The 25,041-nt window shown below is 44.0% G+C and overlaps 2 protein-coding genes across 9 annotated transcripts; one reads left to right on the top strand and one right to left on the bottom strand.

Annotated features, from left to right (window-relative positions):
- Positions 1-180: 180 nt before the first annotated feature.
- RUSF1 (RUS family member 1) lies at positions 181-22,543 on the bottom strand. Of its 6 annotated transcripts, none has more exons than XR_011964374.1 (14): positions 22,234-22,506; positions 21,325-21,439; positions 20,246-20,291; positions 19,467-19,499; positions 19,252-19,357; positions 18,169-18,270; positions 17,238-17,308; positions 16,973-17,157; positions 16,634-16,691; positions 16,355-16,425; positions 14,236-14,379; positions 14,043-14,120; positions 1,490-1,648; positions 181-603 (listed from the first exon to the last, which is right to left on the bottom strand). XR_011964374.1 is itself a non-coding variant. In XM_072596834.1 (14 exons), exons 1-14 carry the CDS (start codon positions 22,378-22,380, stop codon positions 13,728-13,730), a joined length of 1,329 nt encoding a protein of 442 aa, XP_072452935.1. In that variant the 5' UTR covers positions 22,381-22,506; the 3' UTR covers positions 13,383-13,727. The 6 variants fall into 6 exon arrangements, 3 of the variants coding, with proteins under 3 accessions (XP_072452935.1, XP_072452936.1, XP_072452937.1); XR_011964375.1 differs by lacking the exon at positions 14,236-14,379 and adding an exon at positions 21,686-21,763; XM_072596834.1 differs by lacking the exons at positions 181-603; positions 1,490-1,648 and adding exons at positions 13,383-13,822; positions 21,686-21,763.
- SLC5A2 (solute carrier family 5 member 2) lies at positions 6,380-13,522 on the top strand. 3 transcript variants are annotated; one of them, XM_072596826.1, is made up of 14 exons: positions 6,380-6,551; positions 7,364-7,435; positions 7,564-7,668; positions 8,438-8,602; positions 9,012-9,117; positions 10,513-10,593; positions 10,801-11,030; positions 11,117-11,252; positions 11,403-11,510; positions 11,758-11,908; positions 12,027-12,195; positions 12,327-12,542; positions 12,716-12,848; positions 12,982-13,375. In XM_072596826.1, exons 1-14 carry the CDS (start codon positions 6,450-6,452, stop codon positions 13,200-13,202), a joined length of 1,995 nt encoding a protein of 664 aa, XP_072452927.1. In that variant the 5' UTR covers positions 6,380-6,449; the 3' UTR covers positions 13,203-13,375. The 3 variants fall into 3 exon arrangements, with proteins under 3 accessions (XP_072452927.1, XP_072452929.1, XP_072452928.1); XM_072596828.1 differs by lacking the exon at positions 12,327-12,542 and having other exon boundaries at positions 12,982-13,522; XM_072596827.1 differs by lacking the exon at positions 8,438-8,602.
- Positions 22,544-25,041: the final 2,498 nt, after the last annotated feature.

The following is a 25,041-nucleotide window of genomic DNA, read 5'->3' on the forward strand; positions in this document are numbered from 1 at the left end:
TTTGTGTGATTATCTTGAGGCTGACAACAAGTCCCAGAAGCCTTCATTGGTAGCTCTAAATCCAATACTCTTCATTTTCCCAATGGACCAAGAAGGTCAAGAGTTAGAAGAAGCTGGCAGCAAAGAATTTCATCTTTTGGAGGGAGAGATAGATTGAAGACTTGAGAATAGCTAGAAAGCTTAAGTATCAACTGGTCTGGTACCAGGTAATTTTCTTTCGTAAACACTTCTAATTACTTTTTCCCAGCATGTTATTTCTGAGTATGTATATTCTCTTTTCTCTGGTGAATAAATTGTAAAAAGTGAACTTGGCTTGGAGTATATGGCAGACAGGAATAAAAAGGGAAAAAGAAGCAATAGCAAGGAAAGAAAGAGAGGCAAATAGGCATCAAGTATAGTAGATCTCTGATTTAAAAAGGAAACAAAGAATTCAGGAAACTTAATGCTTTAGATTATAGGCGCCTAGGTGGCTGAGTAACAGATCACCCTGTCCTGGAGTCATTCATCTTCCTGAGTTCAAATCTGCTCAGACACTTGATAGCTGTATTACCCTTGGCAAGGTCACAACCCTGTTTGCTTCAGTTTCCTCATCTGTAAAATGAGCTGGAGAAAGAAATGGCAAAACATTATAGTATTTATGCTTTTAAAAAAATGGAGGCACGAAGAATCATGACTGAGCAACAAAGTGCCTCAGATTAGGGGCATGATAATTAAGATTTAGAAAGTAGTGGAAAAAGAAAGCACTGGACCTGGTAAGTTCTTCCAGATAGAGCCATAACTAAGCTAGGCTGTTTAGGGCTTTGGTCAAGGGTGCTAAATTTAAAGGGCACAAAGTTAATAAGACGTTACCAACACCTTCAGTCCCTGAACATCACAGAAACCATAGAGCTCAGCACGTAGTTAGCAATAGGAAAACATGAGCTAAGATTAACTTGTAGGGCTTTTTTGTTTTGTTTTGTTTTTTGCTGCTTGCCTTCGTCTGAGGCTCAATGATTCCAAGTTTAAAATATGCCTCTAGGAGGACCTATGAAACTGACAGAGAAGCAAAGCCTAAAGTCCAGTCAGATCCTTCATTCTCAGAAATCTTTATCTTCATCAATAGCCTCCCTACAGAGTTAGAGTTGTTCATTCTGAAGCATTACCTAGAAACGTTCTTCTAGATATTTATGATAGTCCATCTTTCTATAGCATCTTTTCTTAAAAAGTTTTGTTGATATTCTCCATTTCTTACATCACCATAATATCCCTATCCCCTAGCTATCGCATATAACAAATAGTGGGTATTTTGGAAAGGAAAAAAAAGTCAATACAACTGATCAAAACATTGAAAAAGTCTGAAAAATTGCAATGTATAACACTTGTGGACCTCCCACCTCCATGAAGAGGTAGGTTGGCACTGTCTTCTCCTATGACTTCCTTCAAATCTTATTTGATCTTTATAATTTTGTAACATTTACTTTTGATCTTTGTTGTCCTTCTTTATACGTACTTTGTTGTTACTGTGTATATTGTTTTCTTGACTCTGTTTACTTCACTCTGCATCAGTTCCTGTAGATATTTTCATCCAGAGGTTCCCAAAGTAGGTGATACTGCCTCCTGAGGAATAATCCAGGGGGACAGTAGTAGCCACAGGTGCAACTGGGGGTCACTGAATTAAAAATAAGGGGGTGGTGGAAGAATAAAGAAGAAAATTTTGAAAACCGTTCATACATGTTTCATCTGTTGTATAACAGTTAAAGTCATAGTGATTACATTATTTTCCAAATAAACACATAAAATGCAAGTTATAACTGTTCAATGGTCAAGTCCACCAACAGATCTTAACAAGCAAGTATTAGCAGGTGAGCTTGTTCCCACCCTGTCAGGAAATCCAGCAAGCATAGGCAGGAATATGCGTGTGAAATGACTTGTTTACAATATGATGCTATCTGGTTATATAATACAATGTTGCATTATCAAAATTTCTATTCAGAAAAACCCCCATAAATTTACAATAAATTATTAAATTTAAGATGAATGATTTTTTAAAATATTTTATATTTTTTGAAATTATGCAAATTTTTAAAAACCATTAAAGGGTTAAATTAGAAAGTAGATTTCCAGAGGAGCACTGAGTAATTTTTTTCTTTGAAGCAGGGATGGTAGGACAAATAAGTTTGGGAACCTCAGTTCTATGTGTTAATCACACACATAATTTCTTACAGCACAGTAATATTCCATTATATTCATATATCACTATTTGGTTAGCCATTCCCCAGTTCACCAGCATCTACTTTGTTTTCAATTCTTAGATATCACAAAAAATGCTGCTACAAATATTTTGAATTATAAAGAGACTTTTTTTCTTATCAGTGGATTCCTTGGGGTATAAGCTCAGTAATGGCATCTCTGACTCAAAAGGGTATAGACATTTTAGTCACTTTATTTACATATTTCTAAATTACTTTCCAAAATGGTTGTATCATTTCACAGCTCCATCAATAATGTATTAGTTTGCCTCTTTCCACAATTCTTCCAACATTGACTGTTAACTATTTTTTGTCATTTTTTTCAATTTGCAGGATATAAGATGATATCAAAGCTGTTTTGATTTGCATTTCTCTTATTATAAGTGATATGGAGCACTATTTCATGGGTTGTGACTACTTTGCACTTTTTTTTTGACCACTGAAGAGTTGTAACTTGCATTTTGTGTGTTTGGAAAAATAATGTAATGACTATGACTTTACTTCTGTTACACAACAGATGAAATGTATATGAACGGTTTTTCAAAATTTTCTTCTCTTCCTTATTCTTCCACTGCCCCCTTACTTTTATTCAATGACCCCCAATTGCACCTGTGGCTACTACTGCCCCCCTGGATTGTTACAGTGCCCTCCAGGAGGCAGTATCACCCACTTTAGGAACCTCTTTTGATCATATATCTATTGGGGAATGATAATTACTCATATATGTATATTATATATATATATATATGTATTTTTGAATTGTTTATATGTCTTCTATACCAAACCCTTATCAGAGGAATTTTATACTCAGATTTTCCCCCCATTTAAGCACTTCCATTCTTATCCTAAATGCATTAAGGTTGTCTCTGAAGAAGTTTTTCAGTTTCAAGTAATCTAAGTTATCCATTTTATCTTTTGTAATTGCTTCTATCTCTCATTTCATTAAGTATATATTTATCTCCTACCCATGGAGTGTGGTACAAAATGTTAGTCTAAGACTGATTTCTGCCAGACTGTTTTTCAGTTTTCCCAGCAGCTTTTATCACCATATTAAAGTTTACAAAGCACTCTCACACAACCACATAATGTGATCTATACAATGTAAATTCTACAGGACACAGAAAGATGAATACCAATAGAGTCATCAGTAAATAATAATAATCAATAAACATTTATTAAGTACCTACTGTGTTCCAGGCACTGGGCTAAGTGTTCAGGATACAAATATAATAAAAGGAGACAGTCCCTGTACTGAAGGAGCTTCACATCAAAACACAAAAGTAAGCTGAAAAGGATGACTGGAGAAGGTATCTGCCTTGGGGCTTACTGGAAAAGTCAGAAAGGTCCCAGAGTGGTATAGCCAGGTAAGAAATGAAGTCATCCAGAATTTATAGGAGAGAAAATCCAAGAATGGAAGCAGCATTAAAACCCATAACCCCAGATATGTATACAAAGTAGCACAAAGTATGAGTAAAATGCAAGGTGAACTGATAAAGTTCTAAAAAAAAATTTTAAAAATATATAAAATTAGTTACCAATTTTATGAATTCTACCTATATAATATCACACAGCCAGTAGATGAAATGAGGCTTCCTTATAGATGGTGAAACAGAGTTTCTGACACATTAAGTGATTTGCCCAGGATCACACTGTTCCATTATCACACCCATGCCCATCTCTACATTACCACTGACATCAGCTGATTTACTTCGAGGTTTTTCTCATCACCACCAGCATGGAATATTTCAATAGTTCCTTTTTCACTGATATCTTTTGCTTTATATATCACATTTCTGAATATATTCTTCCCCTCTCCCTACTGAGTGAGCCATTCCTTGTAACAAAGATATTTTTAAGAGAAAAAGAAAATAAAACCAGCTCAACAAAACTTCGTTACAATCAGACTGCATTTGGCAACATATACAATATTCCACATCCATGGTCCCCCACCCTGCAGTAAAGGAATGAGAGGTGTGTCTTCTCTGAAGTCAAGCTTGGATTACACAGCATTTGGGGTTTGGCTGTTATTCTTGAGAGAATACTCATTTGCTCAGCAAAATAGGAGTCAAGGTCATGGCAAAGCCAGCATTTTAATTGTCTGACTCTAAATTTATTGCAGTCTCTTTCAGTCAAGGGGGGCAGGGTACAAACCCAGGAACAAAGGCAGCCTGAACAAAGTTATGGCAACTGACTAGCATAATATGTTTTTGGAGTACAGTAAGGTGAACGACTTTTATGTAATGTAGGGGTATTTGTGGAAGAGAGAGGTAAAAATATTAGTTGAAGGGCGAACTATGGAAGGCTTTGAAAGCTAAGCAGCTTGGACTTTTTTTTTTTTTAGCAGATAATAAATATAATAGCTAACATAATAAATGTAATAGCTAACATTTTAAGGTTTGCCAGGTGTTTTACAGATATTTCATTTGACCTGCACAATAACCTTGTGACATAAGTGTTATATCAATATCATTTCCATTTTACAAAAGAGAAAACTGAAGCTCTGAGAGGTTAAATGACTTGCCTAGGGTCACACAATTGGTGTCAAGGTAGGATTAGAATTCAAATCTTCCTAACTCCAAGTCCAGTGCTCTGTCCCTTATATCACCTAACTGCCCATTGAAGAAGAAACCACTGAAGTCTCCTGAGCAAGGGCAGACATGATAAGAGATGTGCTTTAGAAGGACTTAATGAGGCAGTGGTTGTAGGAAACTTTGGGGAAGAGATTGGAAGAAGAAAAACCAATTAGGAAGCTATTAGAATAATTGAAGTAGTAATGATGAGGATCGGGATCAGGCTCCTATCCATGGAAAGAGAATGGAAGAGACGACGTGAGAGACATTAGAAACAAGGTGAGAGATGTTAGTGATGTAGAATCAAGAGAATGGAAGGACTGAATGTATGTGTGGGATGGTGAATCAGACTTCAACTGAAAACTGAAAAGATGTATGGCCAACAGGGATAGGGAAGTGAGGAGGACAAGATGAGCTTCGGTTATGATGGATTTTAAGAGTGACTGGAATATTGGGGGAGAGAAGTCCATGTTGTCTCTCCTGCTGGACAGAAGACTGAGGTTGACAGTTTAAATCCTCTCTGTGTCTCTCAAGTGATCTACATACAAGTGGCCTGCATGCGAGCTCAGTAAAGGTCTGTCAAATACACACATGAATTTATGAGGCAGTCTTTTGAAACAAAAATTTGATGCCTTTTGTTTTTACATCATAGTCATTTTCAGAAAATCTATCTCTTTCCCACCTTAGTGAAACTTCTCTTCTAACAAAGCAAGGTGGGGTAGGGGTGGGGGTGAAATCAGTTAAACAAAACCAACTGATACATCAACCCAACACAGCTAGGTGGCACAGTGGATAGAGTGCCAGGCCTGGAGTCAGGAAGATTCATCTTCCTGAGCTCAAATCTGGCCGCAGACACGTACTGTGTGATCCTGGTCAAGTCACTTTGCCTCAGTTTCCTCATGTGTAAAATGAGCTGGAGAAGGAAACTACAAACCACTCCATTACCTTCACCTAGAAAACCCCAAAAGCCGTCACAATGACATGACTGAAACAACTAAACATCAACCCATAAGAGAACATATATAGTATGTTCACCCATATTCACTTCCCACTTCCCCATATTCACTCCCCACCTTCCCAGTGAAAGAAGGGAGGTAAATTTTCTCATCGTTTTCAGGGACTGAGATTAGTCATTATAATTACACGTTATTCTTTTTATTTACATCATTATAGTCATTTTGTATATTGTTTTCCTGGTTCTGCTTACTCTACAGCAGTTTATATCTACCCATGTTTCTCTAAATTCCTCATATTTGTTGTTTCTTAAGGTACATTAGTATTCCAGTACACTCATATACCACAATTTGTTTAGCTATTCTCCAGTTGATGGACAACCACTTAATTCCCAGTTTTTTGCATGACCCAATCTTCTTTGTAGATCCAGCTTGTATTTATGTTTATCTCCTCTCCAGAATCAGTCATCAACATGAATCTCACCCTACAATATCCTGGCCCTTATTTACTACTGGGCATGAGGCCCTCTTACTCAAGATAAGGGTAGGGGTACTAGGTATCTGAGAGTGCCAAGTGGGGACTTCTCGGCTCAGTGCCCCCCAAGGTAACCATTAAACCTTTGGAGGGTGGAGTCACCTCTCCTGGAGTTAGGGGGAGGCCAGTGGCCAGAAAGGACTAGAGGCAGAGCTGAGGCATCATGGAGCAGAGCACGGCAGACTCCAGGAACTTCATTGACAACCCAGCAGACATCACTGTCATCGCTGTCTACTTCCTTTTGGTCATCGGGGTCGGTCTGTGGGTGAGGCCAAAGGGTTAAGTCTTGAGCTCAGGCTAGGTGGAGGAGGACAGAGGAAGGAGAGGGCTAATGGGAGGGAGCAAGAGATAGGACACCTGGTGTCTTAGAAAACTAGAATGTCAGTGCTGGAAAGGCCCTGAAAGGTCATCCAGTTCAACCTTTAGTAGAGGAAACTGAAGGCCAGAAAGATGTGACCTGCCCAAGGTTACAGAACAAATTAACAGTAGAGCCAGAATTTAGATTCTGATCTTTTGACTTCCAGTCCAATGTATTTAAAGAAGCCTGTGTCTCTGAAGGAGAAAGACACAGAATGGGAGCTGGAAGTCTGTCTTCCAGAATCAGGGGCATCTGGGTAGGAGCTGGGCAGGGAATATGATATAGAAAAAACGGTCAGGAAATTCTCTGGATTTGGAACCAAAGGACCTAAGTTCAAATCCTGACTTTGTCACTTACTGTGTGACCCTGGGCCAGTCATTAGACCTCCATGGATTTCATTTTCCTCTTCTGTAAAATGAGAGTCTGGATCTCTAAGGTCTGTTTCAGAACTAACATCTTGTGCTTCTAAGATCATGTGACTAGGGCTGAAGGCTAGAATAGGAGTTAATATTCAGACTGAGACAAGACTGAGGAATGTGATGAGGACGCTAATGAGTTACAAAAAGATGATCCCATTAGCTCAACCCCTGCCCCCATCCCTATCCTCACTCCCTACTCCTTTTTAATGGAGTCCCCTTGACTGGTCTTCATGTTCTACTCAGTTACTATCCCCAACCCCTCAGAGTTAGCTGCAGCCCTCCCCCCACTTTCTCTCCTAGTCCATGTGCCAGACAAACCGGGGGACCATTGGAGGATACTTCTTGGCTGGGAGAAACATGATATGGTGGCCGGTAAGGAGGGGCTTTGGAAAAGGAATAGGGCATCATGGGAAAGGGTTTGGGAAGAATGTGAAGGTGAGTGGGGGGAGGTGAGGGTTATTCACCTTGTCTAAGGCTCCCTCCCATCTAAATTCTTGCAGGTTGGGGCCTCTCTCTTTGCCAGCAACATTGGGAGTGGACATTTTGTGGGCCTGGCTGGGACAGGTGCAGCAAGTGGACTAGCTGTGGCAGGATTTGAGTGGAATGTGAGTTTCACTCCCTCTTCTTCTCCAGTCTCACTATCTTCTAGGGATTATCAATACTACAGCCCTGTGGGAACCACCTTCTGTATCTCTGTGGAGGACTTCCCAGAGATGGAGGTAAAAGCAAGTAGCCTAAATGTTAGTTCTGAGATAGAACTTCTAATCTGGAAGTTAAGGGGCATAGGAAGAAACGAGTAAAGACAGGGAAGGCTTCTCCTTCCTTGAGGATCTCCAAAATGAAAACTTCTGATTATGAAGAGTATTCTTTCACAGAGGAAGGTGGATAGACAAGATAACCTATATAGGCCTTGGAAAAGTACAGAATTGATGTCCAGCATCCTCCTGAGCCTCTTTCCTCCCCCATTAGAAAGGGGAGACTCTACTCATCACACTATCCACATAAGGCTCTGCTTTGGGGGACTCTTGGAATCCTGTGGTATAATAGCCTATTACCAGAACAATCCCTGGACGGAACCCAATTCTTCTCACACCCTGGATCTGAATCTTTTCCTTCCAGAGAGCCCTGGACCGCCCTCCAGCTTGCTACAGTTGTAGTGTCAAAACTCAAATAGAAATATCCCAGAAGGTCACAAGTTGACTTAGAAAACCACAAATTAACATTATCTATATTGTTTTATATTTATATTTACTCTTTTAAACATTTCCCAACTGCATTTTAATCTGGTTCAGGTAGCAAGTTTGACCACTCTACACTCCTCAGACCCGTTTCTCCAACCCCCCCTACTAACAACCCTGTACCTGCCATCCCCAGGCCCTCTTTGTGGTGCTGCTCCTGGGCTGGCTATTTGCACCTGTGTACCTGACGGCTGGAGTCATCACTATGCCCCAGTATCTGAGGAAGCGCTTTGGGGGTCATCGAATCCGCCTCTACCTTTCAGTGCTGTCCCTCTTCCTCTACATCTTCACCAAAATCTCCGTAGGAGTCTACCATATAGAAGTGGGGAGTGAGATGGGAGGCATTGTGTCTGTCATGTTGAGAAGTGAATGAAGGATATGATATCTGTAACCTGTGGGGAATGGAATGGGAGAGAGGAAACCTTCTAGGGGTGGAAAACCTATAGCCTTGAGGCTGCATATGGCCCTCTAGATCCTCAAATGCGTCTCTTTGACTGAATCCATACTTCACAGAACAAATGCCCTTAATAAAAGGATTTGTTCTGTAAAACTTGAACTCAGTCAAAAAGTCACACCCAAGCACCTAGAAGGCCACATGTGACCTTGAGGCCTCAGGGTCCCCACCCCTGCAAATAGACCCTGGAGGACAGATGCCTAAATCCTCATGTTTCTCCTAGTGAACTTACGTTCCCTGCCCCTCCCCTCTCTAGGTAGACATGTTCTCTGGGGCTGTGTTCATTCAGCAGGCTCTGGGCTGGAACATCTATGCCTCTGTTATTGCCCTCCTGGGCATCACCATGATCTACACAGTGACAGGTAGGTAAGGCAGGCCTGCTAATAGGAGTAGGGCCTCAGAAAGAGAGGTGGACCAAGGGAGAGCCACCTCATCTTTTTAATTCAGGATTTGACCCACATGTGGCCAGGCTAAGTGGTTTTCTCCTCATTGGTTGTCTTGGGTGGCAGGGCAGGCTCATTCATCCCTGTTTGGTGGATTCCATACGAGGCAAATGTTCCAAACTCATTGGCTTGTGGTGCTGTGAGGAGTGGCACCAAAGTTTATGGATTATAGTGTTGGAAGGGTTCTCAGATGAGGAAAATGAGGCCTGGAAATGAGTTATACAAGAACTGGTAAGTAGCATTCAGGATTCAAACTCCAGATCCAACATGACAACTCACTGAAGCAAAAGGGCTCATGATCTCGTATAAAATGGCATGCCACCAATCTAGGACAAAAGGGAGGCCATATGGTTTAATGGTAAAAACAAAACAAGCAAAAAAGGCAAAAGTCTTTTGTGCCAGCCTTGGCCTTGTTGCATGGCCTTGGGCAAAGCACCTCCCTCAGCCTCAGAATCTTAAATGGGAAAGTACACCAAAGGTCATCTGTCCCAGGGGTTCTCAATCAGGTGTCATTTCCTTTTTATAATTGCTCTCCTTTGCAATCGTGTATATTTTATGCTTTTGAAAACATTATAACTGTGTGAAAGGATCCAGAGGTTTGACCAGACTGCCAAAGGGATCCAACACACAGAGAAAAGCTTAAGAACTGCAACCAAATCCAACCTCTACCAGAATGGGAATTATTTCTCCAGCTAATATCCTAAAGTATTCATCCACTCTTATCTCAAAGACTTTCAGCTGCAGTAAACTCTCATGAGACAGTCCTTTCCCCTTTTTGGACAGCTTTGATCACTAGGTTCTTCCTTAATTTAGTCAAAATCTCCTCTACAACTTCTCCCCATTGCTCCTAGTACTGAGCTCTAGGAATCAAATCAAATAGCTCTGCTCTAATCCAGCCATCTAAATATTCACTTAATCATGCTTCTCCATCTTAGCTTTTTTGTGCTAAACATTCCCAGTTCTGTGAAGCAACGGGAAGATTCTTAGTTCCCTCTCTGTTCTTATTCACATCTACCTGGTCAAAGTCCTTTGTAAAATGTAACACCCCAAACTGGAGCAACACCCCAAACTGGAGCAACACCCATTTTCTCATCTGTCAAGGAGAAATAACAGCCCCTGTCCTACCCCCAAATCACAGGGTGGTAATGAGAATAAAATGAAATTCTAGAAATCATTTAGAAATTATAAATTATAGAAATTTTAAATTAGAAACTTAGAAATTATAAGACCATCATTACTTTTGTGATTGCAGGGGGGCAGAGGTGAGGGGGAGGGAAATGGAAAGCTTGTCTTCTGACCCCACTCTCCTTCCAGGGGGCCTGGCTGCACTGATGTACACAGATACAGTCCAGACTTTCGTCATTCTTGGGGGAGCATTCATTCTCATGGGCTACGGTATGGGAGAGCAGAACCCTGAGTTCTGGGGGGTAGGCACGATGGGAAACTGGAGGCTAGATGACAGAATACCTCAATTTTTCCAAAAGGGAGGGAACTTTTAAGGGAAAAAGGAAGCCTGAGGCCCTCAAAAGAAAGAATCTAGATCCCTGGGAAGAGGTAAATCTGTGGGTCAGGATTTGTGACTGTCCTCTGTCCCTATGCCAGCCTTCAATGAGGTGGGCGGGTATACAGGCCTCTTTAACAAGTACTTGGAAGCCAAGACCACACAAATCTTTTCTGAGGACCCCATGGTGGGCAACATCTCTTCCTCCTGCTACCAGCCCCGTGCTGACTCCTTTCACCTTCTCCGGGACCCAGTGACTGGGGATCTGCCTTGGCCAGCCCTGATAGTGGGGCTCACCATTGTCTCTGGCTGGTACTGGTGCAGTGACCAGGTATGAAGATGAAGTTATGGTGAGGTGGATGGGAATGCTGGAGTCTGAGAACTGGATCTGACCAAGGGATCTCCCTCATGTTTCAGGTTATTGTACAGAGATGCCTGGCAGGAAAGAACTTGACCCACATTAAGGCTGGCTGTATCCTGTGTGGGTACCTAAAGCTGCTGCCCATGTTCCTTATGGTCATGCCAGGAATGATTAGCCGAATTCTCTTCCCAGGTAACAGTCCCTCAACTCCACTCTGACCTTAGGATCCAGGTGTCCTTATCCTTGGACTTTGCTTCCTATCCCAAACCCAGGCATAGAGATGCTCAACTTTCCTGTCAGCCAGGATCTGGTCTTCTCCAGCTTTGTTTGATCTTCTCCTAGATAAGGTGGCATGTGTGGTTCCAGAAGTGTGTAAGCAGATCTGTGGTACAGAGGTTGGCTGTTCCAACATTGCCTACCCCCTACTGGTGGTGAAACTCATGCCCAATGGTGAGCTGGGAAGTGGGAAATAGAGGAGACATCTGTTAGTCATAGGACTATGAGGGCTGTAGGGGTCCTTGGAAATCAGGCCCAGGCCCCTTTTATGGAAGAGGAAACTGAAGCCCAGAAAGGGAAGGTTGTTTACCTAGAGCAACTGGAGCTAGTGGTAAGACCAGAACCATAACCGTGGCCTCCTGTTGGGGGAGGGTTCTTTCCTCTAGATCCCTACCTGCCCTATCATGTCCTCCCTGCCTAGGTCTCCGTGGACTAATGCTGGCCGTCATGCTGGCTGCTCTCATGAGCTCCCTGGCCTCCATCTTCAACAGCAGCAGCACACTCTTCACTATGGATATCTACACCAGGATCCGACCCCGAGCTGGAGACAAAGAGCTGCTGCTGGTGGGCCGGTGAGGACCCAGCCTTAGCCCCTCCTGACACAAGGATTCTGGGGTATACTTTCCCTGGCAACCAACACCTGAGTCTGAGCTGGGTCCACAGTCCTGACCTTTCTGTTCTCCTCCCTAGGCTCTGGGTGCTATTTATTGTTGCGGTCTCAATTGCCTGGCTCCCCGTGGTCCAGGCTGCCCAAGGTGGTCAGCTCTTTGACTACATCCAAGCTGTATCCAGCTACCTGGCTCCACCAGTCTCAGCAGTCTTCATTCTTGCCCTCTTTGTGCCCAGGGTGAACGAACCAGTAAGCCCCTGAAATCCATACCGAGAAGGAACTTAGGGGGCAGGACATCTAGGTCTAAGAAAGGGAACTTGAGGGGAGGGCTCCTCGGATTTAGGGTCACGTTTAAGAGTGATCACTCCTCTCTTCATCAGGGTGCCTTCTGGGGGCTAATTGGGGGACTCCTGATAGGGCTAGCCCGCATCATCCCAGAGTTCTCCTTTGGCACTGGCAGCTGCGTCCAGCCCTCTTCCTGCCCAAGTCTCTTCTGTAGTATCCACTACCTCTACTTTGCCATTGTGCTTTTCGTCTGCTCCTGTATCATAATTCTCACCGTATCCTTCTGCACAACACCCATACCCCAAAAACATGTAAGTGGACTAGAGTCTGGATGTTTCTGTATCCCCTCTTCCCTCGTGGACTGAATGCTTTACAGGGAGGAACTGAGTCTAAATAGTATCAGTATTCCCCATGATGCCCTGAATTGGGTGAGTGCCAACTGAATCCAATGAACAAATGAATTTACAGGCCCCTCTTCTCTTAGCTCTACCGCCTTGTGTTCAGCCTCCGTCACAGTAAAGAAGAACGGGAGGACCTGGACATGGATGAGCGGGAAGCAGGGCCCCCTGAATTCCCTGTGCAGAATGGCCAGCTGGAACATGCAGTAGAGATGGATGGTAGGCCACTGGGAAAAAGGGACCAGCAGCAGCCCTGTCTGCAAATATGGAGGAGAAGGGCTGATTTTTCTTTCTTTGGGTGGGAGGCTCAAGGGGCTCCAACTGTTGAGCACTGAGTCTTCTTTTCCTTCAGAACCCCCAACTGCAGCCCCAGGCCTACTCCATCGCTGCCTGCTCTGGTTCTGTGGGATGACTGGAAGTGACCCAAATAGCCCCTCACCTCGCACAGCTGAGGAAATAACAGCCCAGCAATTGGAAGACATTACTGAGGACCCACGCTGGGCTCGATTTGTCAACCTTAATGCACTGTTCATGATGATAGTGGCAGTCTTCTTCTGGGGCTTTTATGCCTGAGAGCCTGGTAATCCAGTGTCAGCCTGCGGCTCTCTATTGGTGGGGGATGGGGGGAGAAAGAGCAGGGAAGCTGGGTGACTTCAGCACTGACACAACTGGAGTCTAGGACTAGCCCTTTGGGAGGATCTCTGGACCCACAGATCTAGAGGAGTAAAAAGGAACCCCAACATGAAGACTGGCTCATTTTTATCGGCATCAGCTTTATCACTCATCAACTACATACCATCACTGTACTTAATGAACACATACATTATTTATATACTACTGTGTCGGTTAAAAATGTGGCTGCTTGGGAATTAAAAAATACAACTTATCACAGATCTGGAGAGTAAAATGTCATTTTTAAAATGGCAGCACAGGGAAGGTTCTCCCACCCAAAGAAAGTGGAGAAGGTGCTGACAAGGAAGAAGCTTCTCCCACTGAGAGCAGCTCATTTTCTCTGGAATCCGTATTCCTTTGGTCCAATTCCAGAGCTGCCCTGGTCCCCATCTAGCCTTGTATAGGTCCAGGTGATGACAGCGGCCCTCATAAAATCTTCTTCTCCCCCTGGGGCCATGCTGCTCGCCACTCGTCCACCTCCAGTAGATGGCGCTCCGTCTCCCAGCCTACAGCTTGAAGCTCTGGTGGGAAAGTGTCCTTCATAATCCACTGAAGGGCCCTTACTCTGATCCACACCCCACCCCTTCCCACTTTAAAGCCAAGGAAGCAAATTCAGAAAAAAGAAGTGATTTGCCATAGTCACATAATGAGTAAGTGGAAGAGCTCAGATTACAAAACAGTATTCTCAAAATTCCCAGTTCAATGCAGGATGGTTAAAGGAAGGAGTATGGATCTCATTACCTTTCAAGAACTTGGGGTAGAGTCTATCAAGGATCTGGTAAGTTTCCTTGACAATGGTCCAATTATCTCCTTCAGGGACTGTGGGACCAAAATAATAACCAGGGTCAGCATTAAGAACCAGCCCTTCTCTCTTCCTGCTGTCCACTTCACTGCCCCACCCCCATGGCCTCCACATAAAACCCTCAGCTCTCACCTGCCCTGATCTGGGCCCTCAAGGTTTCCATCTCTTCTGTAAGAGGTACATCCTCCAACAGTGCTGCCAGCAAAAGGCCATGCGTTGCTGCCCTCAGAATGAGCCCAGCACTTACTTCCTGGCCCAACGTCACTTGTATCTGGCCTAGAGAGATTAATTTAACAATTTAATACTAGCTGGGCAGAGTGGTCTCATCTCTCCTGGAACACCTTCTCTTCTTCTCTGCTCATCCCTCAAGGCTTTACTCAGATCCTACATCCTTTGTGAAGCCCTCCCTGACTGCCTTAGCTCACATTCTATTCTCCCTTCTTTGAACTTCAGGAACATTTACTGTCTATCCCACTACTTGGCCTTTAGCTTACATTTTCTGTTATTGTTAGGTTTGTTTCTCTGTGTACATATCCAACCTCCCCAAACACATCTGTAAGCTCCTTGAGGACAGGGATGTGCTTTACACCAGTATTCCTAGCACACAACCTCCTCGTATAGGTGCTTAAATATTTTTCAACTGCATGTCTGATAACGATTGAAAAAGATCCTTGGAAGAATAATGAGAGAAATCTTGCGGGGAGAAAAGGGAAGTGAGTGACTGCTATGAGACTAGAAGAATTAGGCTTCTTCCATCTGGAAAGATGAATATTGAGAGGGGATATGATGAAAGCCTATTAATTCATAATGGAAAAGGCAAATTTCTTCCCCAAATCCTTGACTACAATAGAGAAGAGTCCTACTGAGAGCTCTGAAGTCTATAAAAAGACAACATATAATCTACAGAAGGGAGTAAATTCACAAAATTTTTAACGGTAAGAGATGATGAAAGCCAGGAATTGTGTGTGTGTGAGTGTGTGTGAGAGTGTGTGACTTTCAGAGCCAATTAAGTTCATGTATCATGACTTCATAATGGCTGTTGACACATTCATGTCAAACTTGTGGTCAACTCAAACCTTCAGATCTTTTTCACATAAACTGCTGTCAAGTAAGGTCCCCCTAAACTTGTACTTGTGCAGCTTAGGCCTTTACATCTATTCTCATTTCCTTTCTTCTGTTTCAGTTACCCTACAGCTCTGGGTCACTAACAGTCTTTGACATGTCACTCAGAGGGCAACAGAGAGTGAGTGAGAAGGAGCAGACTATAACATATGGCAAATAAGGGACTCTGAAGAAGAACAGGAACAAAGTATGTCACTGGGGAATTTATGATTGGAAAAAAAGAGAGGGACTAATCACTTAATGAATCTCCTGTTTGCTCTACTGGCACACTCCCGAAGTAGGAAGAAAGTAAAGAAGGTTCTTAGCACATTGGTTGGGGCTCAATGTAACAATCTTATATGGAAGGACATGGCCAAGAACAACTCAGGATAGACAGGCATAGATAGGCTGCTATCTACATGGTGGAGGAAACATCCACATTGATGTCACAAAGTCATTTGAGTATTGTTGTTTTAGCCCATTTTTCAATAAAAATTGAAGTCTTTTGAATTCTGCTTGTCATCCAAAAAAGCTGTCTTCCTTGGCTTGACAAAAATCACCTAATGTGATGTAGTTATTTAGCCATTTTCAGTTGGGTCAGACTCTATGTCCCTATTTGGGCTTTTCTTGGCAGAGATACTGGAGTGGTCTGTCATTTCCTTGTCCAGTTCATTTTACAGATGAGGAAACTGAGGCACAAGGCTAAGTGACTTGCCCAGGGTCACACATCTAGTAGATGTCTGAGGCAGATTTGAACTCAGGAAGATGAGTCTTCCTGACTCCAGGCCTGACACTCTACCCACTGAGTCACTCAGCTGTCTATGTAATGTCTGCCCTGACATATACTTCATCCAAGTTGAACATAAAAATGTTTAGATTAGAAGGCCCTGTGGGTACCAGACCATCCAGGTTAAAACGTTGATCTTACAGTTCGCTGGGGTCAACTGTTCAACTGGATCTACCTACCTATATCATGCAGTCAATATTCCTTTTGTCTGACAAAGCTATTACTAAAGAGAGCTGAAGGATTTTCATGTTCTTATACAAAAACAGTCTAAAAGGAAAAGGAAGTGAAAGGAATTATTCACAAGGCTTCCTTCCACCACCTTTCCTCTTCCTCCCCTAACCTACTGCTTTCTACCCTTCTCACCTCGGCAACGGTCCCAGCGCAGGAGGTAAGGCTGTTGGTGCCCCTCACTCACCTGCTGCAGTTCAAAGGCACTAGGGAAAGAAAGAGACAAAATGTGGGGGTGCATGGGATAGAGAAGGTGGCAGTGGTAGACTTGCTGTGGGTGAAAGAGATGGCTGAGCAGGAAACCCAAAGGAGAGGGACTGGGGCCGGGGCCTTTAGGAAGTACATATGGGGTTAATAGGTGCCCAGGGAATGCTTGGGTGAAGGCAAGGAGAGAGAGAGAAGGGTGTCATTTACCTTGAGACCAGGCTGTGCAGGGGTACACCCAGGGACAGAGACAGGGCAGGGTGGCAACCTGCAGGGAGCCAGGGTCAAGATGATCAGCAGGAACTAGGCTTAGGGCAGGGTGGGGAACCTGGAGCCTAAAAGCCACACGTGGACTCTAAGCTGCAGGTCCTAGGTTTCTAGGTCTTCAAGTGTGGCCCTTTGACTGAATCCAAACTGGTTCTGTGAAGTTTGGATTTGGTCAAAGGACCGCCCTTGAGGACCCACAGGGCTACATGTGGCCTCAAGGCTGTAGGTCCCCCACCCCTGGTTTAGGGTATGTGGGAGACTAAGAAGGAGGGGCAGTGTCACCTGTCCACAGTGGTTCCATACGATTGGCTAAGGGGGGTGTTAAGACCTTTCCCCACTGAATGAAGTGCTTTAGGACAAGGTAAAGTCGAGCTTCATTGAATGTTTCCATGATGACAGCCCGAACCGCTCGGAAGTTGGCATAGAGATGGAGGACAGTGAAAAGGAAGAAGGCAGCAAGACTGAGACTAGGGAAAAGAAAATGAGATCAGAGGTAGAAGGCAAGGAATTCACAAGCCCTCCTTCATGACTTCCCCTGAAATCTCACCTTTGCTGCTCAGATAGTAGAGGAAGCAGTAAAAGACTGACCAGCAGCCCTGCCAAGTTGACTAGAGTCTCCTGCATTGAGACAGAAGTTGGCAGAAAGGAAAAGTCAGGCCAACAGTTTTGATATCACAGAGATACTGCTGGATTAATCTTTCTAAAGCAGACCTTTCACCATGTCATTCCCCAATTCAAGAACTTCCCATGGTTCTCCATTTCCTACAGAATATAGTTCAAATTTCTTAACCTGCAATTCAAGGATCTTTAAAAATCTGACCAGAAGTTGCCTTCCCAGCTCTATTGCCCATTTAAATGTGCCTCTTGAAGATACCTTCCAGTTCTAAATTTATGAGACTACACCTCAATCGATTCCTCCATTAGGTCAATTCCAATATAAGAAGGGACATGATAAATTTTTCATAAAATCCTAAGTTAAGACAACTCAAACCCCCAAAAAGCACAATAAAGAAGCATGTACAGGAGTTTAATTGTTTGGGTGCCAAATGAAGGCTGCTACAAGAGTACTGTCTGGAGCAGTTTCACACCTGGATGGGTCCTCAGTTAATCCTCAAACTCCACTAACACTAGGGAGAAGGGACTCTCATCCCTACGTTTCCAGCTTTAGTCCTGACATGAATTCTATCTCTCTCCTCCACCTTACAGCTATCTTCACAGGGGAAAAGGTTGGGGAGGACAAGCTGTTAATCTGCTAGGTGGTGCCCCTAAGTCAGTGAAAGAAACCATCATATTTGGCTATGTCTAGATTAGCTTATCAGACCTACTCACAGCCACTGTGCTATCCACTTACATGCTGCTCCTCCTCAAAGGAGGGTAGGTTATCTTTCCACAGATTCCCCAACTCAGCCCTTGCTATTCCAGATCAACTCCAGTCTTGCCCTTCACCTTGACCCCACAACTCTTCTCAGGACTCTCACCTGGCTTCCATCTTTGGCTGAAACATCAGCCATGTTGTCTCTCCTGGCCTGGTGCATGGTCAGTGCTGCCCGGGTGGCTCCCCCTGCTACTCCTACAATGCACTAAGAGTGAAATATGACAGAAGAAAAGCTCAGCACGCAATATAACAATGTCATGTTCTTCAGACTAATTATTGTACATTTAAATCAAATTCTGTTCAATTGTTTTTCAGTTGTGTCTGATTCTTCATGACCCCATTTGAAGTTTTCTTGGTAAAGATACCGGAGGGGTTTGCCATTTCCTTCTCCAGTTCATTTTACAGAGGAAGAAACTGAGGCAAATACAGTGAAGTGACTTGCCCAAGGTCATAAAGCTAATAAGAGTCTGAGGCCAGATTTGAACTCAGGAAAAAGAGTCTTCCTGACGCCAGGCCTGGTACTCTAGCCACTATACTACCACTTCATTTTAACTAAAGAAACAAGTGATATGATTTGCTCAATCACATAGTCGGTGGCAGAAATGGGACTAGAACCCAAGTTTTCTGACTCCCAGTCCACGACTATTCAAATACACCACATTGTCTCCATGCTGAACTCTAATAATCCTTATGAACTATATTTCTCTTATTTTAATACTTTAAGATTCAGAGGTACAGGCACTCCCTCCACTGAGGCAGGCCACACCTCAGTCTGTGGTTTCACACTCTAAGTTCAAAGTCACTACTTGTTGGCCAACCTTTTCCTGGGGAGCCTTTCTGCAGGTACCGATGCTAGTTCTTGGGTAACACCTAATCATCAGGCCCCTATTTGAAGCCAGTGTGGCAGATCCTGCCAAAAATGTCTCCTTCCCTAGCCCTGACACAGAAAATTCCGAGTCACCTCAATACCACAATGAGGCATCAGGTTATACTACTCATATGGTATCTATTACACAGTCATTTTTACTTAAACTTTCAAGTCTATATGTTTTACTGTTTCTGCTGGACTCCACCAGGGTGTATGTCTTATGCATCTCTTAATCTTCCAAGGAACATATGTCCACAATAAGCTATAAGCAAATGATTGTGAACTGAGTGGCCCCCCATTTCTTCTGAAGGTGAGTACCTTGGCCAAGCTGCTGACACAAACAATGAGAGTAAAGTAGGATGGGAATGCTGGGGCCACAATCTCTAAGAACATGGCTGCATCATTTAGAACATCAGCGAAGAGCCTGGAGTCAGAGGTTAGAGGTTAGGGGTCCTGAATTTCCATAATAAAAGATTCACCCTGTGCCTTCCAACCTCCACCAGCTCAGTGCCTACCCACTGTACCCTCATTACCTCCATTTCTTGGCCTCACAATCCAGTCTGCTCCTGTAGGAGAGAGGTTAGCTTGCATTGGAACCAAGAAGAAAGCATTTACTGTGTTTCGTGTGATAACCAGCTTCGCATATAGGCAAAGCATATGGTGTGATTTGAAGGGGCCTACGAAGACCCTCTCTTCCCCAAAATATCTCTTATCTGACTCATCATTGATGTCTAAACCCCCAACATTAGAGATCTACTCCTCTGATTTAAGCATTGCCTTCTCCAGGCTTTCTGTTTTTGAAATTCAGGCACTACTGGGAGAAGAACATTTGGTCCCTAACACCTTAACATATTTGATATTATCATATCTTTTCTCCCCTGACAAGAGAGATGAGACAACATATGACAACACAGTGTGGTGGAGAGAACCACGAACTGGTCATCTAGTCCTAGCTCTATCGTTAACTATCTGTGGCTTTTGAGTAGTGCTCCTCTGAGCTCAGTTTCCTCTTCTAAGGTTCTCTTATCTCCAGGTTCTAACATTCTTAAGAAACTGAATGGTTAGAGTGGTTTAGAGAAAGGAGAAAGAAAAGGGGGGAAGAAAAAGGGATACTGATATTGCAGTGGATATCAAGGAATACTGATTCATTAACTGAAAAAAGGATGGAGGAAATGGGAAGCTACCAAAATTAAACTTCACAATTTGCGTAAGAGCTAGCCCTGCCATGTCATGAACGCTAGCCAGAGTTAAAAAGACACAGTGATTAACCCCATGAAAGCTCTTGACTTACTCAAAAGAAGGATGAACTCACCCCATCAACCAAGCAAAACCAATTCGCCCCAGCATGCCAGTTCCATCTGCAGCAGAAGAGAGGGCAAGTGAGGTTAAAGAATCTCTGAATTCAATGTTTGTTCATTCGTTCATTCAGCAAGTAATCAGTTCTCATCTATTATAGGAAAATTGCTGGGGGGTGGAGTGGGTAGGAAGGGGAAGATACAAAAATAATTAAAACTTGATCACTGCTCTCATGAAACAGTCTAACAGGTGAGATAAGCAACTTACAAATAACTATTGCAAAAGGTAAAAAGTAAAAAATGCCTTAGAAGCAGTATATACAAGGCTAGGGGAATATGGAAAAAGGAGGGATGACTTTTGGCTGATGGTTATCTAAGGATTTTTGACAGGTGTAAACAGTGGTAGAAGGTATGCAAACTCCTTATGGGCTCTGTCTAATTTATCTTTGTCCCTCCTTTAACACTGAGTGCAATGCCTTGGACACTGTAGATAATTAACGCATACTGAACTGAATTCCAGGTGGAGTAAAATGTATAAGGGAGAAATGGGAATGAATGTATAGTATTGCTAGAAGGTAGGTGCAACGAATAGGATTAGTCAGGACAGCTAAGTTGGACTGGTGGGGGTTTGGAAGTTTTGAGCCACAGATTAGAATATCATCCTAAATCAGAGGCTCTAAACCTGGGGTCTTCGCATGCATGCATTTAAAAACATTACTTTGAAAAGGGGTTCATAGTTTCACCAGACTTCCAAAGGGGTCCCTAACACACAAAAATGTTAAGAACCCATGCCTTGAGGGCAGTCAGGAGACACAGGTTTCTGAATAAGACTGGGCATGACAGAGTCAGAATTGTGCATTAGAAAGACTAGCTTGATAGACCTGTGCAGAATGGATTAGACGGAGGAACCTTATAGCAGAATGAGTTCCTTTCCTTAGTGACCAGAATTCAGAATGCCAGGTGGAGAAAGGGACTCAATGAAGAGGGAAATATGGTAGGCATTTGGTGCAGGAAGGAGAAAAGGAAGCAATGACTTGGGAACACAAGGGATGAAAAGTAAAGGCCATTTGGGGTTGGCATAGAGATCATAGCTCACCTTTTAAGAGCCAAGTGATGGTGGCAGCTGAGACAGAAGCAGCTGCATTCCCCACCCCAACCCCTTGAAGGACTGCTTGAGTTGCCAAGGAGCCGGTGAGGCTGGAGGCAAAAGCCTGGATGATGAAAGGATATTTGGTAAGAGAAATGTCAGCCCAGGGCTTGCTCCACTACATCAGGCTGCGAGTCCTGTCATAACGCCCCAAAGTAAAGAATGGAAAGAACACTGGGGAAAGAAAGAGACCTGGATTCAAGTGGGCCAGTTTGGGGTTCAAATTCCTCCTCTGTAAAAAGAGAAGCCTGACCTAGATGACCTCCAGAGCTCCCCTTCCTCCCTCCCCCTTGAGGGGCTTCGTAATGACCTGCACGGTGTCCCACAGCTGGTAGGGCAGGTAGTCTGGGCTGACGCTGTCAGGGAAGCCGTGAGGCAGGAACACCGCCTGGGAGGGGGCGAAGGAGAGGGAGTTGAAGGGGGCCCAGATCTCACTTCTCTGCCCCCCATGGACGGACCCCTCAGAGGATAGTTATAGCTTTATTTGGTAGACTTTGTGCCTAAGTCTCCGTGGGGGTCTCCAGCTCTCTTCTTGGGAGGGGACTGTCTCTCTCTATTCGGGGGTACTATGACGTAAAGATCTATCCCCTCCCCCTCCCCACCGCGCCCCTTGTGGGAGGAGAGGTCTCTCTCCTCTCTCCGGGTCTACTTCTTTGGGGGGGTGGGGTTCTCTACACCCCCTCCACGGGCACTCCCTCCTGGAGCAGGGGCCCTTCCCACTTTCCCCCTCCCGGGGGTCGCCTCTTCCCGGGGGTCTCCCCCTTCCGGGGCTCTCCCCCTCCCGGGGGTCGCCTCTTCCCGGGGGTCGCCTCCTCCCGGGGGTCTCCCCCTCCCGGGGGTCTCCCCCGCGGCAGTCACCGTGAGAGCGGCTCGCAGGCCTCGCCCGGGCCCGCCCCCAGCCTCCCAGCTCAGGCTCCCGTCGGGGGCCGCGGTGCAGCGGCGGGGCCTCCCGGAGCCGAAGCGCTCCCAGCACTGCGGGACCACGGGCCCCTTGTTGCCCGACATCTTGGCTCGCAGACGCCTGCGTCTGAGCTCCCGCTGGGAGCAGCGGTAAAATCGGGGGGATTCCGGAGGAGCTGTTGGCACCGATGACCTCTAACCCCGTACATCCGCCCGGTCCGCTGGCGTGGTTCCGGCGTGGACCCTCTGAGCCGGGGGCTGGTCGGGGATAGAAACTACGGCGACTCCCGCAGGACACATTGTACTGGAAGGCGAAGCCCGAGAGCTCCCTCCCCGAACCCCAGCGTGTTCTGCCTCTCGTCTGCTTTCAGAGCTCCCAGGGATCCAGCGCAGCGGCGTAAAGGGCGGGAGCAGTGATAGAGCACGGGACCTCTCCTCAGGAAAATGGGTTCCGATCCGATCTCAGACGCTTCCTAAGCCCGGTTCGCCCGCAGTTTCCTCCCCTCTATAAAATGCGGATAACGGCAGCCCTTCCTCGCCGGGCTCCGAGGAGGAAAGCTCTTTGCAAACCTTAGTGCGTTTACATTAGATTGTTAAGTCACGAGGACCCGTGTTCAAATTCTACTTCTAACAAACTATTCTCTATGAGCAAATCCCTTCACCTCCTCCGGTTTCATTTTACCTGTTTCTAAAATAAAGATTCTAAGACCCGCTTCGCAGTATCCTTAGGACACTCAGACGAGGTCATGTTTGGGAGCTTTTGGTGTAGACTTTAAAGCACAATATATAACTTAATAAAGGGTGCTGCCGACTTACAGAGAATGGGCGAGAGCTTTAGTGTCTTCTGACTTTCAACTTCGATTTAAGCGAGGCTTTGGGATATAGTGGAGGGTGATTGGCTGAATGCAGAAAACCCATCACTTAAGTTTTTCAGGGTTGTCCCCATCGACCTAAGTTTTCCACCGCTCTCCATCCTCAGTATCTTACCTCTTCATCTTTCTTTTAGACCTAGTTTAAAAAAATTGATAGCTTTTGTTATCACCTAAAATTTCTCCTCTCCCTCCTTCCCCCACCTCCTGTAACAAAGAATATTTTTAGACAAAAAGAGGAAGCAAAGGCAATCAACAAAACTTATGGATACATTGAAAAAAATCTGAAAATATATACAATGTTCCACACCTTCCACTTATGCAACATAGTAGCAGGTGATCTCTCACGTTTCTTCTTTAAAGTCAGGCTTGTTCTTTGTAATTTTGCAACATTTACTTTTGATTGTTTTGTGGTTCTTTCCATTTATCTTATTATGGTTACTAAGTATATTGTTTTGCCGGCTCTGCTTCTCCCTGCATCGGTTTATGTGTATCTTCTCATGTTTCTCTGTATTCATCACATTCATCATTTCTTGCAGCATAGAAATATTCTTGTCATTTATTAAGTCATCCCCCAATGAATGGACATCTACTTTGTTTCTAGCTCTTTGCTACCCCCAAAGTACTACCATATTTTGGTATATATGGGACTTTCTTATTATCAATGACCTCATTATACATAACTAGAAGTGAAATCTCTGGGTCAAAGGAAAGAGTATGGACATTTTAGTCACTTTATTTGCATAATTCCGAATTGTTTTCTAAGATGATTGAACTAAATCACAGCTCGATCAACAATGCACTAGTGTGAATATCAGGCCTGCACAATGTACAGGCCAAAGGCTTCTTGAAGCCTGCCAAAGCAGCCAGAAGGCAGGATGTTATGCAGACCTGTTTTACATAATCTATATTTTTCTTGGGCAATCCTTTGGCAACCACAAGCCGCTGCTGGCTGTAAGCAGCCCAAGTTGTGCAGGCCTGTTTACATCCTCTTCATTTATCCCAAACTGCCCAACATCCTTTGGAGGGCAGCGCTCTAGCCATAAGCAATCTGTGACGTTGTGCAGGCCTAATGTATATCTTCCCATAACCTATCCACCATGGACCATTCCTTTCTTTTGTCAACTTTGCCAACTTTTCAGATTTTGAAAACTCAGGATTGTTTTGATTTGCTTTTTTCTTATTTCTCTTAATGTTCTGGAGCATTCTTTCATATGGTTGTTAATATCTTGCTATTCTTTTGAGAACAGTTCATATCTACATATATATATGGACATGGTTTTGCATATATACATATATGTATGTGTGTGTATGTGCGTGTGTGTGTGTGTATCTTGGATACCCAACCCTCATCTGATAAATTTGATACAAAGATTTTACCCCAGTTGTTTGCTTCCGTTCTTATTCTAAGTCGTGGATTTTGTTTGTGCAGAATTTTTCAAATTTCACATAATAAAAATTATCTATTTTACCTTTTGTAATTTCCTCTATCCCTTGTTTAGCTAAACTAGGCCCAGTTTTAAGGAAAGTCCCTGTGATAGCACCAGGATTCCTTCACTTCAAAATGGTAGGAGTTGGTTTTCCCTAAAAGGCAACAAAACTGTTTCAGAAGTTCAAACAGACACCTGCTGGGTCATTGCAGGGATGGTTCCTGTGTGGTCTAGTAGAGTCAAGCTGAGTATCATAGGTTTACAGGACTTGTATGGAGTTAGATAAATGTATTAAAGCATCCAGATGGGGATTGCCCTTTGTCCCTTTTTAAGTGGCTGTAGTGGGGAGTTATTTGCACATGGTCCCATAAATGTTAATCTTCAGCACAGCTAGCACAGATGGGAATCTGCCAGGGAAAAGATGAAGTTCCTAAAGGAAATGGGTTTGATAGATTGGATTTATTCAT

Source organism: Notamacropus eugenii, chromosome 3 (assembly GCF_028372415.1).
Source record: "Notamacropus eugenii isolate mMacEug1 chromosome 3, mMacEug1.pri_v2, whole genome shotgun sequence".
Classification (NCBI taxonomy): Eukaryota; Metazoa; Chordata; class Mammalia; order Diprotodontia; family Macropodidae; genus Notamacropus; species Notamacropus eugenii.

What these genes read in the sequence shown, in the direction of transcription:
- SLC5A2 (XM_072596826.1), top strand. Translation starts at nt 6,450, where the DNA reads ATGGAGCAGAGCACGGCAGACTCCAGGAACTTCATTGACAACCCAGCA. An exon ending in GAAACATGATATGGTGGCCG is followed by an intron (nt 7,436 to 7,563) that starts GTAAGGAGGGGC and finishes AAATTCTTGCAG; the next exon opens with GTTGGGGCCTCTCTCTTTGC. An exon ending in GGTGAAACTCATGCCCAATG is followed by an intron (nt 11,511 to 11,757) that starts GTGAGCTGGGAA and finishes CTCCCTGCCTAG; the next exon opens with GTCTCCGTGGACTAATGCTG.
- RUSF1 (XM_072596834.1), bottom strand. Translation starts at nt 22,380, where the DNA reads ATGTCGGGCAACAAGGGGCCCGTGGTCCCGCAGTGCTGGGAGCGCTTC. An exon ending in TGTGAGGCCAAGAAATGGAG is followed by an intron (nt 19,358 to 19,466) that starts GTAATGAGGGTA and finishes CTCTGACTCCAG; the next exon opens with GCTCTTCGCTGATGTTCTAA. An exon ending in GTGTCAGCAGCTTGGCCAAG is followed by an intron (nt 18,271 to 19,251) that starts GTACTCACCTTC and finishes TTTCACTCTTAG; the next exon opens with TGCATTGTAGGAGTAGCAGG.